We start from the raw sequence: 13859 nt of genomic DNA, 5'->3' as shown, positions 1-13859 counted from the left end.
AGCCACTATGGAAAACAGTGTGGAGATTCCTCAAAAGACTAGGAATAGACTTACCATATGACCCAGGAATCCCACTCCTGGGCTTGTACCCAGAAGAAAATCTACTTCAGGATGACACCTGCACCCCAATGTTCATAGCAGCACTATTTACAATAGCCAAAACATGGAAACAACCTAAATGTCCATCAACAGGTGACTGGATAAAGAAGATGTGGTATATTTATACAATGGAATACTACTCAGCCACAAAACCCGACAACATAATGCCATTTGCAGCAACATGGATGATCCTAGAGAATGTCATTCTAAGTGAAGTAAGCCAGAAAGAGAAAGAAAAATACCATATGAGATCGCTCATATGTGGAATCTAAAAAACAAAAACAAACAAAAACAAAGCATAAATACAGGACAGAAATAGACTCATGGACAGAGAATACAGACTTGTGGTTATGGGGGGGTAGAGGGTGGGAAGGGATAGACTGGGATTTCAAAATTGTAGAATAGATAAACAAGATTACACTATATAGCACAGGGAAATATACACAAAATGTTATGATAAATCACAGAGAAAAAAATGTGACAATGAGTGTGTATATGTCCATGAATGACTGAAAAATTGTGCTGAACATGCTGAACACTGGAATTTGACACAACACTGTAAAATGATTATGAATCAATAAAAAAATGTAAAAAAAAAACCTGCAGTTAGTAAGAATAAATGATAAAATGGACAAAGAGATTAGTTAAAGAGAGAATTTGTGAATTGGAAGACACTACTTAGGAGGATTTAGAATGTAGCTCTGAGAACTAAAGAGATGGGAAATAAAGAAATTAAAATTGAGAAATTCTAACATGTCTTTTAGAACTTTTGAAATAGAGAATAAATGGTGGGCCTGTAATATTTGAAGGGATAATGTTGAGCATTTTCCTTTGAGTTTTCAGGAGATTCAGAGCATAACTGTGAAGCTGATCAGGATAAATAAAAATAGACTCATACCTAGATACACTCTAGAGAATCTGCAGAGTGTTAAGGGTAAGAGTAAAACTCTTAAAACATCAGAAAGTAAACAAAACCACAGAGGAATAACATTAATAGCCTTGTTTTGAACAAGATAACAGTGGAGCAGTATCTTCAAAGTTATAAGGCAAAATAACTTTAAGCCAGAATTCTGTGCCCAAATGATTATTCAAGTGCGAGAGTGAAATGAAGCCATTTTCAGATAACAAAGGCTAATGGTCTGCCACCTACAGACCCTTAATGAAGGAGCTATTAAAGACATACTTCAGCAAGAAGAAAAGGTAACCGGGAGGAAGGAGCTTGATAAAAAGGTATTTGTAAAATATGTTAGTAAATCTCATTAACTGTTGATAGATTTTTAAAAATAATACTCACACAATTAAATTTAGAAAAGTGAAGCTTGAATCTTAGACAGTATTAACATAGAAAATGGATTGTAGGGAGTTTGGTGGGGAGTGGACGTGATAAAATCCTTGTCTTATTTTGGAAGAAGTCTTTGTTAAAGGCTGGCTACTAAAAGAATAAAACAAATGGCCATGATTTCCAAATAGAGGAAAAGAGGAAGTGAATAAACCAAAGCTTTTCAACTTAAATAGAAGGCAAGAAAATGAAAAAAAGAAGAAAAATCATAGTAAGTGAAAACATGAAAGATAGTGGTAGATACTAAGTATAAATATTTCAGCAAACATAATACATGTAAACTGATTAAATTCAGCTCTTAAAAGTTAATGATTGAATTTTTTTTTTATTTGAGCTATATGCTGATTGTAAGAGACATTTAAAAGGAAAGATTTGAAACAAAGAGAAAGAAAAAACTTCAGGCAGGTACTTGATATTCTAGATGTATTCTGACGCTAGAATAGCAATATTCATATCAAATTAGATAGAATTCAGCATAAAAAGCATTGAAAGCAGAAAGATGGAAATTATATAATGGTAAAAGAATAATCATCCAAGAAGTATAAAAGTACAAAACTTTTAGGTACCCAACAGCACAGACTTGAAATATTTAAAGCCCAAGCTAACAGAATTACAAGGGGAAAATATAAAGTGCATTATGATCATGGTGGTAATCAATATCCTTTACTCAGAAACTGATCAAGCAGGAGAAAATAGTAAGGCTGTAGAATTAAGATACAATTACACTTGATCTCATTTAAATGTATGTGTGTATGTATATGTGCATGTATTTATTGGCACTCAAATAGTATATACAAAGCATATGCAAAAATTGATCACATCCTGGGTTATAAAGAAGCCTCAGTAAACAGAAGTCAGGCAAGAGGGTAGAAGTCAGACACAGCATGTTCTCTGACTGTAATACAATTAAATTACAAATCAAATACAAGGATATTTTCAAATAATTTTTATACTAAAAAAACTCTGTTAAGCAAAGTTAAAGATGAAACTGACTGGGAGAAGATACCATACATTAAGAATTTATAAAGAGCTAGAATTAATCAGAAAAAAGACAACTCAGTAGAAAATGGGGGAAACATGAGTAGCCTGTAAACCTGTGAAAAGATGCTCCATCTCAGTAGTGATAAGGGAGATGCCTCTGGATTACTTGTGGAATCCTGCAACTTTACCCTCTAGAACAAGGTTCACCATCAACAAAATCTTCTGTGTTCCTGTTTTCTCTGAACACTCCCTTTACCTTCTTGTTCTGGCTAAGTCCCAGCTCACGTGTGGAGATACTGCTTCCTCCACAGTCTTTTTAAGTAGTAGTAGCTTTTTCCCCACAGCACTCCTACCTCTGATCCTGAAGGTGGATTCCTGCTTGCTCCTCCTGGCATTTCAGGCAGTTCTCCCTCCCATTTCCTAAAACTCCCCAGATTTGAAGGACATGCCATCAGTTTGTACCACCTACTCCACCTTCTTGTTGTAGTCACCTACAGACTTCCAGGTCACTTCTCCTTACTCCCTGAAGGTACAATTTTCAGGCTCACTGTGTGCTCTCCACCATTACTGCTGTCCTCTCGATTTCTTGCATTTCTCTCCTCCAGCAGTTTTGTCTTCTACTCATTCCTCTGGTTAGACTCTTGTTTTTACTAATAGCTTCTCTCCCTCCAAGATCTCAGTCTCAGGCATTCCCTTCTACCTGTAACCTCTCTTTCCGCTTTACTCTCTCTGATCACGTGACTCTAATAATTCTTCAACCCCATGCAATCTATAGTTTACTGATCCTGCCCTCCTTTCACTGCCCCTCATCCTCCATATGTCCACACTTTCCTGAAATCTACCTGTGGTTTGGCTGCCATAATTACTTCCTTGCAGTCTAGCTACCTACCCTGCCTCTTAGCTTAGAAACAGAGCCACGTAATTAATCAACTAATGTTTGACAAAGGAGCAAAGGCGATACAATGGAGCAGAGATAGTCTTTTCAACACATGGTGCTGGAACAATTGGACAAGAAATTCAACCTTCCTGAGCCTTAGTTTTGTCATCTACAAAACAGGAATAACAATATTTGTCCTTACAGTTTGTTGTGATGATTAAATTAATAGATACTATATTTTCAAAAGCTCTTCATAAAATATAAACAAACTTGCAAACATAAAGTGTTACTATTTTTGTTAAACTTAAATGCCAAATTTGCATAGTTCATTGCCTTTTTGATGAAATTACCCAGCTGTAATTTCTGCCTTTCTGGAGAGTCTTTCTTAGTTAAAAACCTCACATAGAGCAGTTACGAAGAATAGAAACATGTTAAGCTGAAAGCAGTTTTCTACATTTTAAGAAAGGATGTTTAAAGTATTTGAGTCCTATACATATGGATGCATAATAGCATAAACACATACATGGGTGAAGATGAGTAAAAGTATTTTTGAGAATTTTGTAAGATTAGTGTCTGAATTCACAGGAAGCTACTAGTGCTTTGCTGTTCAATGTAGAAAAAGTTAGGGAAGGAGGTATAGTTGAGGAAACCTCAAGTTAATTTTAACTTCAGATGGTGTATAAGAAGGGAAATTCGGTGGTCTGGGATATCTGGTGAAGGGCTGTTGGTTCAGGGCCTTGAGGTGCTGTGTAGTGGGGAGTCAGTGGTTTACTTGCAGAGCTCTGACTGGAAGATAGTGTCCTGTGGCTCTGTGATCCTGGACAGATCAGCCTCTAAGTCTCAGTTTTCTAAGCTGTAAAGTAGAGCTAATAATACATACCTTAAAATTTGTGTAAGGGGATATTTGCCATCATAATTAAATCATTTACTATTAGGGCTGGAAAGTACTTAGAGAGCAGTTGAGGCAAAGGTTTTGTGGGTTGTTGACGATTACTTTAAATTTTATTACTTGAGTGTTAAGAATTTGGGCCTGGACTAGGGCTGTCAGATAAAATATTTGCGAAGTCTGGCAACCTTAGTCTGTATGGGGGACTGTGGAAGAAGGATGAGCAGCTCCATCTCAGCCTCCTAAGTGTGTGTCTTTGTGTGTATGTTTTGTTTGCTTGCCTTTTGGTAGTGAAGATTCTATATAAACTAAATATTGACCATAAAAATTTTTTTGAAGTATAGGAATCACTGTTACATTGAAGGCCAATGCCTAAAATAGAACAGGGAGATTATTAGCTTCTATTTTGGATTTTCTTCACTCTGGAGCTCTTTTATGAAAAAGAAAAAAACCAAACAGGCTAACAGGAATGATATACATACATACAAAACAACCCAGAGAAACTTTGGACTGTTTGTTGCTCTAACCTGTAGCACAAGGTTAGTATTTATTTATCAGTTTAAGTAGCCACAGAGAGATAAGCAACTCCTTTGTACTCCTGGTGAGAAGCTTCAGGTTTGCGTTTGGAAATTAGGTCTCTGTGTAAACTACATGCTCATGTTTGTGAGGGAATGATTCTGTGGTACAGTCTGTAAGACTACAGAATATAATCTTACGTTTTCAAAGTCTGCCTGTGCAGCGGAGGATCATCTGAGCACAGCAGTAATGTTATTTGGTGAGTCTGCTCTGTAGCTGGTGCTTGGTTCAATTCATCGATATTCTCTTCTAGTAAATTGTTCTGTATTTACACAATAATTTTGACTTTTAGTGGAAAAAATGGTTTAAGATAAAATTAAGTAACTGAATATAACCATGTCATTTCTAAATGAAAAGAATATATTCAAGCGATTTCAAAATGTTGAAATTGATATTAATTATTTGTTAATGTATGTAAATGTGCCATACAGGTATTCTAGTAAATCAGGAGCCACTTTAGAGCTCCTTTTTGATTAAGGGTCTGTTCACCATTAAAATCATCCTAATCTTCAATAAAATATGTAACTGACCTTACAAACCTGCCACTTTTAGTTACAATGAGCAGCTTTGTTTTGATGAATTCAGTGTGATATAAGCTGAAAAGAAGAATGTCATGTTTTTAAGTATTTATGTTGAAAATGGTCTTTATACAAAAATCTAGTCCCTGGAGGCTTATAAGAAATATTTTTTCATGTTTTGTTTTATTTCACCAGAACAGTACAGTAGACTGTAAAATAACATCATCTACAACTGGAGACAAACACTTTGATAAAAGCCCCACTAAGACAAGGCACCCTCGGAAAGTTGATCTAAGAGCGCGATACTGGGCATTTCTTTTTGACAATCTTCGCCGGGCAGTAGACGAAATCTATGTGACTTGTGAATCAGATCAGAGTGTGGTGGAATGTAAGGTAAGGTTTGCTTTAAGGCTCTGTAATCCATTTGAAGCCAGTTTCTCCCATTTTTGACTCGATAATTTACCTCAATATGCAATACTTTAGTGTTAACTGTAGTTTCCATGCTATACACTGTATTGTCAGAACTTATCCATCTTACAACTGAAAGTTTGTACCCTCTGACCCCTATCCCCTGCAACCACTGTTTCACTCTTTTGCTTCTGTGAGTGCTTCAGGCTTTGCTTTGCTTTGATTTTTCAAGAGTACCCTTGTTGTTTGCATTACTTAATTATGTACTTCTACATTCTGTGCAAGATTTGGTAGACAGTTGTCTTGATACCTAGTCCTAGGCAAGAAATTACAGCAATGAGTATACATACACAAACAATTTATTTAAAAAAAAAACTTATCTCCATTCCCCATTGGTATTGTAGGTAGCACTAGTGAGATTTTCACATTCTTTGGTTTCATGGAGTTACTTATCACTTTCCTAATTCACTCTGATCAGGGAAAAGTGAGATTGATGGCTAACCATAAACAATCCTGTGCTTATGCTTTGGTTGTCACAATTAATATTGTTACTATAAGCATGTAAAACTTTTTATGTTTTAAGAGAAATACTTTTAAGCAACATCATATTGTTGGGGTTTAATGAATCAACATGTTGTGATATAAAACTCTATTGGAGTTAATTTTGGGTTATAGTTTCTTATATAAAACAAGCATATGGGCCTTTGACCATATATGTGACGATTTATTTCTAGATTCTATTCCATTCATGTCTATGTCTGTAATTATGTCAGTACCACATTGTTTTGATTATGCTAGCTGTGTAATAGGTTTTGAAATTGGGAGGTGTTAGTCTGCCAGCTTTGTTGGTCTTTTTCAAGATTGTTTTGAGTATTTAGGGTCCTTTGAGATTCCATATGAATTTTAGTATGGGTTTTTCTATTTCTGCAAACTTGGGATTTTGATACGGATTGCATTGAGTCTGTACATTGCTTTGGGAGTAGTATTGATATTTTAATAATGCTAAGTCTTCCATTATATGAAGATGGGATGTTTTCATTTATGTCTTTAATTTCTTTTAGTGATGTTTTTATTATACAAGTATTTCACCTTCTTGGTTAATTCCTAAATATTTTAATTCTTTTTGGTGATGTTGCAAATGGCATTGTTTCTGCATTTCTTTTTGTGTTCTTCATTGTCAGTATATTAAACATGCAAGTGACTTTTGCGTGTTGACTTTGTATTCTGCTACTTTGCTTATTCATGTATTATTTTAAATTTTTTTGGTGGATTCTTTAGTGTTTTCTACTTAAAAGATTATGATATCTGCAACCAGAGATAATTTTACTTCTTCCTTCCAATTTGAGTATCTTTGTTTCTTTTTCTTGCCTAATTACTTTGGCTCAAACTTCTAGTACTTTGTTGAAAAAAAGTTGTGAAACATCCTAGCCTCGTTACTGTTCTTAGAGGAAAAGCAGTCTTTCACCATTGGGTATGATGTTTGCTGTGCATTTTTCATATGGGGATTTTGTTATGTTTCAGTAATTTGCTTTTACTCCTAGTTTGTTCAGTGGTTTTTTTTTTTTAATCATGAAAAGTGCTGATTTTTGTCATATTTTTTCTACTTCAATCGAGACGATCATGTGGTTTTTTACCTTCATTTTGTTGGCACAGTATATTACACTGATTGATTTTTACATTTTGAACTATCTTTGCATTCCAGGAAAAAATTTCACTTGGTCATGATGTTTATTCCTTTTAGTATGCTGCTTAATTGTTTGCTAGTATTTTTTGAGGATTTTTGCATCAGTGTTTATAAGTGATACTGATCTGTAGTTTTCTTGTAGTGTCTCTGTCTGGCTTCGGTATCAGGATTTTGCTCAGTTTTCATAATTGGAAATACTGTAAGAGAAAAGCATCTATTCAAGCAAACTTGCAAATGAGTTAAAGGAAAAATTAGCCCCTGCAGTAAAATATTTCTATCACTACCCAGGCAACTGCAAATTTTATGTATCCAAAAGATTCTGGTAAGGATTAAATTTTAAGAGAATGGTTTCTATTAGCAGATTTTCATTTATAAATTTTCATTTGTTTAATATATTATGTATTCTTTTTCCAGATTGCTTATATTAAAAATTAAGGGGAGATATTTGAAAGAAGTGAATGATAAAGGATTGAAGATAACTGTGAATGATATTATTAGATAGTTTTGAAAGTGGTTTACTTGCCATTTTGCTTTCAGATGATTTCTCTTTTGAGCTGTTTATTTCATTAGTAGCTTTTTAAAAAATAGATTAGCTATTCTTAAAAAAATAATGTCTTTTAAAACTTGTTTCACTTTCTGTAAAGCTCTTTCTTTCATAAGATTCCCTTTATCACTGACTTCTCATGTGATGCTTGTTTCTACGCCTTCATCACCTCAGAGGTGCACTGCTGTGCTCATTCCTGAAGCTGAATTGGAGGGCTGTATTGATGTCCTGGGCCCAAGGGCCTGTGCACTAGTATTGTGTGTCAGGAGCACAAAGGGATGGCGCCAACCATCCTGCTCTGTGCGCCAGTAACTAGAATTAGTTACAAACCAATCGAATCCGTTGCAGCCAATTGGTAAACTAATTGGTAATTTTAGCTGTACATCTATATGTAGTTATCTGAATACCTATAACATTACTTTCAGAGCCACTTTTGTTCTGTTTCATTCTGCTTGACAAAATGGCCTTCATAGCTGTAAGGAGAAAGATGTGCATCAGCGACTATGAGGCTGCTCCAGCTGCTTGTCTTGTTTGTATTCTCTTGTTAGTAAAACATGACTCAGATTACAACTGCATGGTACCACTCTGATCATTTCTGATAACGTGGAGCTAAACGTTCCTTAAAATAGGTTGTTTAAGCCACCAAATGTACTTTGTGCCAGCTTGTATCAGAAGTCTAGCTGCATATATTCTTGCCTTTTAGAGGGTTTCTTCTTTTTTTCAGCAAAAATAGAGATCAGTAGAAAACTTCTGAGATAAATTATTCTGAATCAAATATTTCTGTGCCCTAAAGTAGGTGATTTAAGTTGAATGAATTTAATTAAACAATTTGAATTATATTAGTAGAATTGAGAAAAGGAAGCCAACTAAATTTAAAATTTTTTCCTTTTCCTGATTATAGAAGACTTTTATTACCAGTGATTTATCACTAAAGATTACCTTTGAAAGAAAATCAACAATACTTCTCTGTTCAGAAGAGTCTTAAAATAGAATATAACTTTTGTGACTAAAGTGAAGTTGATGCTGTATTTCATTTATGAATAATTTGGCGTATATTTATTACTAGTCTTGGGTCTGGTTTCCACAGTGTACTTGTATTTTTTAAAACATAAGTAAAAAGTGTTTTCAAGGTCTTTGACTGCCATTGATACTAAAATGTCAGTCTAAGATTTTGTTATAGGAAAGTAATGTATTTATAAAACAAATTAGCATTTTTATAGCTGGTTGGCATTTTCTGATAGTTATCTTCTGGGGATATTGAAAAGTTGCATTTTATAATAAAGTCAAGTGAGACTGGTGTATCTTTTTTTTTTTATTAAACTATAGTTGATTTACAATGTTGTGTTAGTTTCTGGTGTACAGAATAGTGTTTCAGTTGTAAACATATATTCATGATCTTTTTCATTGTAGGTTATTACACAGTATTGAATATAGTTCCTTGTGCTATACCATAGGACTTTGCTGTTTTGTAAATAAGTTTGTCTCATTTTTTAGATTCCACATATAAGTGATATCATGTGATATTTGTCTTTATCTGTCTGACTTACTTGACTTGACATCAAGTAAGATAATCTCTAGATCCATCCCTATTGTTACAAATGGCATTATTTCATTCTTTTTTGTGGCTGAGTACTATTCTATTGTGTGTGTGTGTGTGTGTGTGTGTGTGTGTGTGTGTGTGTGTGTGTGTGTATACACCATAATTTCTTTATCCAGTCACCTGTTGATGGACATTTAGGTTGTTTCCATGCATTGGCTATTATCAATAATGCTGGTATGAACATTGAAGTGCATGTATCTTCGAATTGGAGTTTTCTCTGGATATGTGCCCTGGAATGAGATTGCTAGATCATATAGTAACTCTATTTTTAATTTTTTAGGACATCTCCATACTGTTTTCCTTAGTGGCTAGACCTAATTACATACCCACTGACAATATAGGAGGGTTCTCTTTTTCTCCACACCCTCTCCAGGATTTATCATTTGTGGACTTCTTAATGATGGCCATTCTGACTGGTGTGAAGTGATACCTCATTGTGATTTTGAGTAGCATTTCTCTATTAGCAATATTGAGCATCTTTTCATGTACCTTGGCCGTATGTATGAGACTGATATGTCTGTATGGTCTTTTCAGTAAGATGAGAAATGGTATAATACTGGTAAAGTGAATAAACTTTAAAGTTCTTTGTCTTACCCTTTTAAATGAAATCTTTGGCCAATTAACCAATATCTACACATAGTTAAGCTTGAGATCAGTTCCTCTTTCAGAGCAATGGAGTAGATCTCAGTCACCTGTGGTTTTACACTCAAGTGATTATCATTTTGAACAGTGCAGATTTATTTATTTTTTGAATTCTGTTGTCTCCTGTAAGTTTATTTCATCTGTAAATTGGATGAACATACCTTGTATATCTTTATCAGAATCAGTGGTGAAAATGTTTGGTTGAGGGGCTTCACTGAGATGGAATAGAAAATTCAGGCCTACTGTCTCTCTGAGGACAAATAGAAGAGCTAGGTGATAAATAACAGATCTACAGAAAGCTTAGGAGAGTGAAGAATTCTTCAGCAGGGAAGAATTATAGGGGCATGATCCAGGAAAAGATAGAAATCCTAAGAGGGAAGCCACAGCAAAACATTTCTAAATAATCCATTGTCAACGAAGAAATTAATAGAAATTAGAAAATATTTTGAACTGAATGATAACAAAACAATATATGTGAGCTGGAGCCTAAGTCATGCTTGAAGGAAACTTTATATTGACAAAATGCATATATTTGAAATGAAATAAAGGCTGAAAGCGAGTGATCTAAGTATCTAGCTCAGGAAAGTAGAGGAAAAAAGTGAACTAAACCCAAAGAAATCAGAAGGAAGAAAATGATAAAGAAAAGAGCAGAAATTAATAAAATAGAACTGTCATACATCAGAGAAGATCATCAAAGTCAGAAGCTGTTGTTACGGCTAATCAAGAAAAGAAAGCTATGAATATAATCAATATCAGTGATGAAAAAGGTAACATTACTACCAACACTGCTATCAGGGATGAAAGAGGTAACATTACTACAGGTCCTACAAGACTTTAATAATACAAGTTTTTAAATTTATACATTAAAAATACATTAAAATATGTATTAGAAGTGGCTGGCAGGTTTGGATTGGTTGCATAAAAGATATTAAGAAAATAAGTCATATTTTGAAGATAAAAGGAGGAAGGGTTCTCTTCTTCAGAGAAAGGATTTACAGATATGGAAAGGGGCAAGTTTAGAATGAACTCTAGGTGACTGGTTGGAATTTGGAAGCATCAATATGAACTCATGGGTTTCTTAAATACCTACACATACCTGGATATAGAAATCGGTGCAGGTGTGTGTGTACGTATAGATTTCTACTGTCTACTTGAGCACCTAGAATTGACACACCAATGGCAGTGAGCACATTAAATACCTAATCTTGGTCAAGATACCATTTTCCAATAAAGGAACCAGAGCTGCTTACAGAAATGGCTGATTCCAGGACAAGGGCAGGTAGTTGATGGGTCTTTGCTTTGAAATAATTTAGCTGTACGTTTATGTTTTGTGCACTTTCTGGCTTAACAATAAAAAAGTTTAAAAGAATGGTCAGTTGAGAAGTCTTGAGAGGGAGTATCTACCATCTCTTGGTCTTTAGACTGTCAGCTTCACTAATTTCTTACCAAACCGTGAGAGTGAAAAATAAAACAAAACCTAGAAAACTAGGTCAGTAGGTTTTGCTGCTTCCTCAACAAGGAGTATAATGTAAAAATCATTAATTCCTAAGTCTTTTACTCTAAAATTTTTTCTTTAGACTCTTTAGTTTCAGAATGGAATTTAATGTTTGTTGTTTGTTTTTAATTAGGAGGTGCTAATGATGCTCGATAACTATGTAAGAGATTTTAAAGCATTGATTGACTGGATTCAACTTCAGGAAAAGCTAGAGAAGACAGATGCTCAAAGCAGGTAATGAATTCTGGTCTTTATATTTATAGCAGCCAACAGATTTGAAAGCAATTATTGAAATTGACAATGACCTTGACCTCAATTTACCTTGAAACATAAAATTATAAAAGTTGGGAGCTGTATTTCTCATTCAGTTAAGTAACAAATATTTATCCTGTACAAGGCACTTTTATCCAGTGTAGAAATTTAATTGCAGAATACGATACCTTTACCACTTTCATGAATTTGTAGTCTAAGGTGGGCTAAAATAGAACTTATTACTATGAGAAAATATTATAGGTGTTCAGAGAAGGACAGGGTCATATCTCTTTTGGGGGATAGATCAGGAAAGATTTCATGGAGGGTGCATAAGTGTTTAAAGGATGTGATGGATTTTAACAAGTGACTGGCCTTTCAGATGAAGGAATAAAGACAGCTGTAGGAGGGCAGAGCGTGTGTGATGTGAACATAATGTAGGGAGAGGTGTAATATTTCTTCTTCATGTAGTAGGCAGTGAGGAAAATTGATGCAGTTAGGGAAATAATGAGAGATCAGAGCTATTTTAGAAACCTTCATTTGAAATGAACACACAACATCTGAGTGCTGTGTGCCAGGATCTGGGACTGTTGTGGTGAAGAAAACAGACACCGTCCCCGCCCAATGAAGTGTAGAGTGCAATTGCAGGAAACACTGAAGCTAAATACTTACCAGTGTACAAAGTATCATTAAAAAGAAATGTAGTATACTTTGGGAGTATAAGCAAAGGCATCATCAACCAGTAAAATCTAGGAGGGCTTCCCCAGGGAGGTTATATTTAAGTGAGTCAGAAATGCCAAGAAGCGAAGGAGAGAGGAGAGAAGAAAAAGAGTAATCCTAAGTGGAGGGGATGGTATATGTGATACCCTGGAGGTGAACGAGAGCGCAGTCTAGTCAAGGAATTTAGAGTTTAGCAGGGCTGGGGTGAAGAGGACAGGGGAAGGGTAGCATGAGATGAGCCTGGAGAGGTAGACGGAGACCCAATTATGCAGGGCTCTGTAGGCATGATAAAAACTTTAGACTTTATTTTGAGCCATAAAGGTTTCTAAGCAAGGAAACAACATCAGATTTGTGTTTTAAAAAAATCTTTTTGGTACAGTGTGGGATGGTTGAGCAGTATAGTTCATAGATGATGGCTACTCAGACTAGAGTAAATGCAGTAGAGAGAGTTGAGATGGTCTGGAAATAGGTAATCCAACTGGACTTAGTATTATTTTAGTTATGTACAAAAACGAAAGAAAAATTTATTATTTATTTTGGACTTCTAAGTGAAACCTGAGCCTTGTGAACTGGGTCAGTCTGTGTGGCTACAGTGATGCCTTTTTACCCAGAGAAAACAGGCCTCAGCTGCCTCTTTCCCTTGAATTTAACCTTGATTCAATCTCAGTGAGTGGAACCATCCTTTACAGAACACATCTTTTACCCCGTCCTAGTGTATCAGCCCTGTGGGGAGACCAAGAGAGTTAAGAAATCCCAAGAGACAAATGCAGGAAATCTTCATTCCCAGGAAGTCAAATTCAAGGAATCCATGATGTGTTGAATATCTTAACCATTGGTAGGTCAAGCCAAGTTGTCTTTGTACCAAGCAGTTTCACCCTTACCGCTTGGTAATAGATGATTAGATCAGGTTGTGTGTGTGGTGGGGTACATTCCTTCATTGGATTGAACCGAGGTAAGAGATCATCATGTTGATTTGCAATTGGTGACCATTTTGCCCTTGTGAAGATAAGCAAAGAAAAGCAGGTTCAAAGAAAATGGAATAGAGGTACAGAGAGAGGCAGAAAGGAGAAAAATCTTATGGTCTTTGAGAGTTTAAGAGTGTTGCCTTAAAACTTGTCTCTTCCAAGCCTAATCCCCCTGAGCCCTGATTCTAGTTTTTTTCCCCACCTTGGATGTCCTTGACCTTGTACAGTTTATATCCTTAAACTAAATCTTTATTTTCTTCTTCTTTTAATTTAACT

The 13859-nt window shown here is 35.2% G+C and overlaps 1 protein-coding gene across 4 annotated transcripts in view; it reads left to right on the top strand.

Moving 5' to 3' along the window:
* The window catches only part of SCAPER (S-phase cyclin A associated protein in the ER), a 269359-nt gene that overhangs the window by 27235 nt on the left and 228265 nt on the right, over nt 1-13859 (top strand). For all 4 annotated transcript variants that reach the window (XM_031691717.2, XM_072950937.1, XM_072950939.1 and 1 more), the window contains exons 5-6: nt 5472-5669; nt 11783-11883. In XM_031691717.2, coding sequence (XP_031547577.2) covers nt 5472-5669; nt 11783-11883 — 299 coding nt within the window. The remainder of the gene's footprint in view (nt 1-5471; nt 5670-11782; nt 11884-13859) is intronic.

This window comes from Vicugna pacos, chromosome 27 (assembly GCF_048564905.1).
Source record: "Vicugna pacos chromosome 27, VicPac4, whole genome shotgun sequence".
NCBI classification, from domain to species: domain Eukaryota; kingdom Metazoa; phylum Chordata; class Mammalia; order Artiodactyla; family Camelidae; genus Vicugna; species Vicugna pacos.
This window is presented reverse-complemented; position numbering and strand designations above follow the sequence as displayed.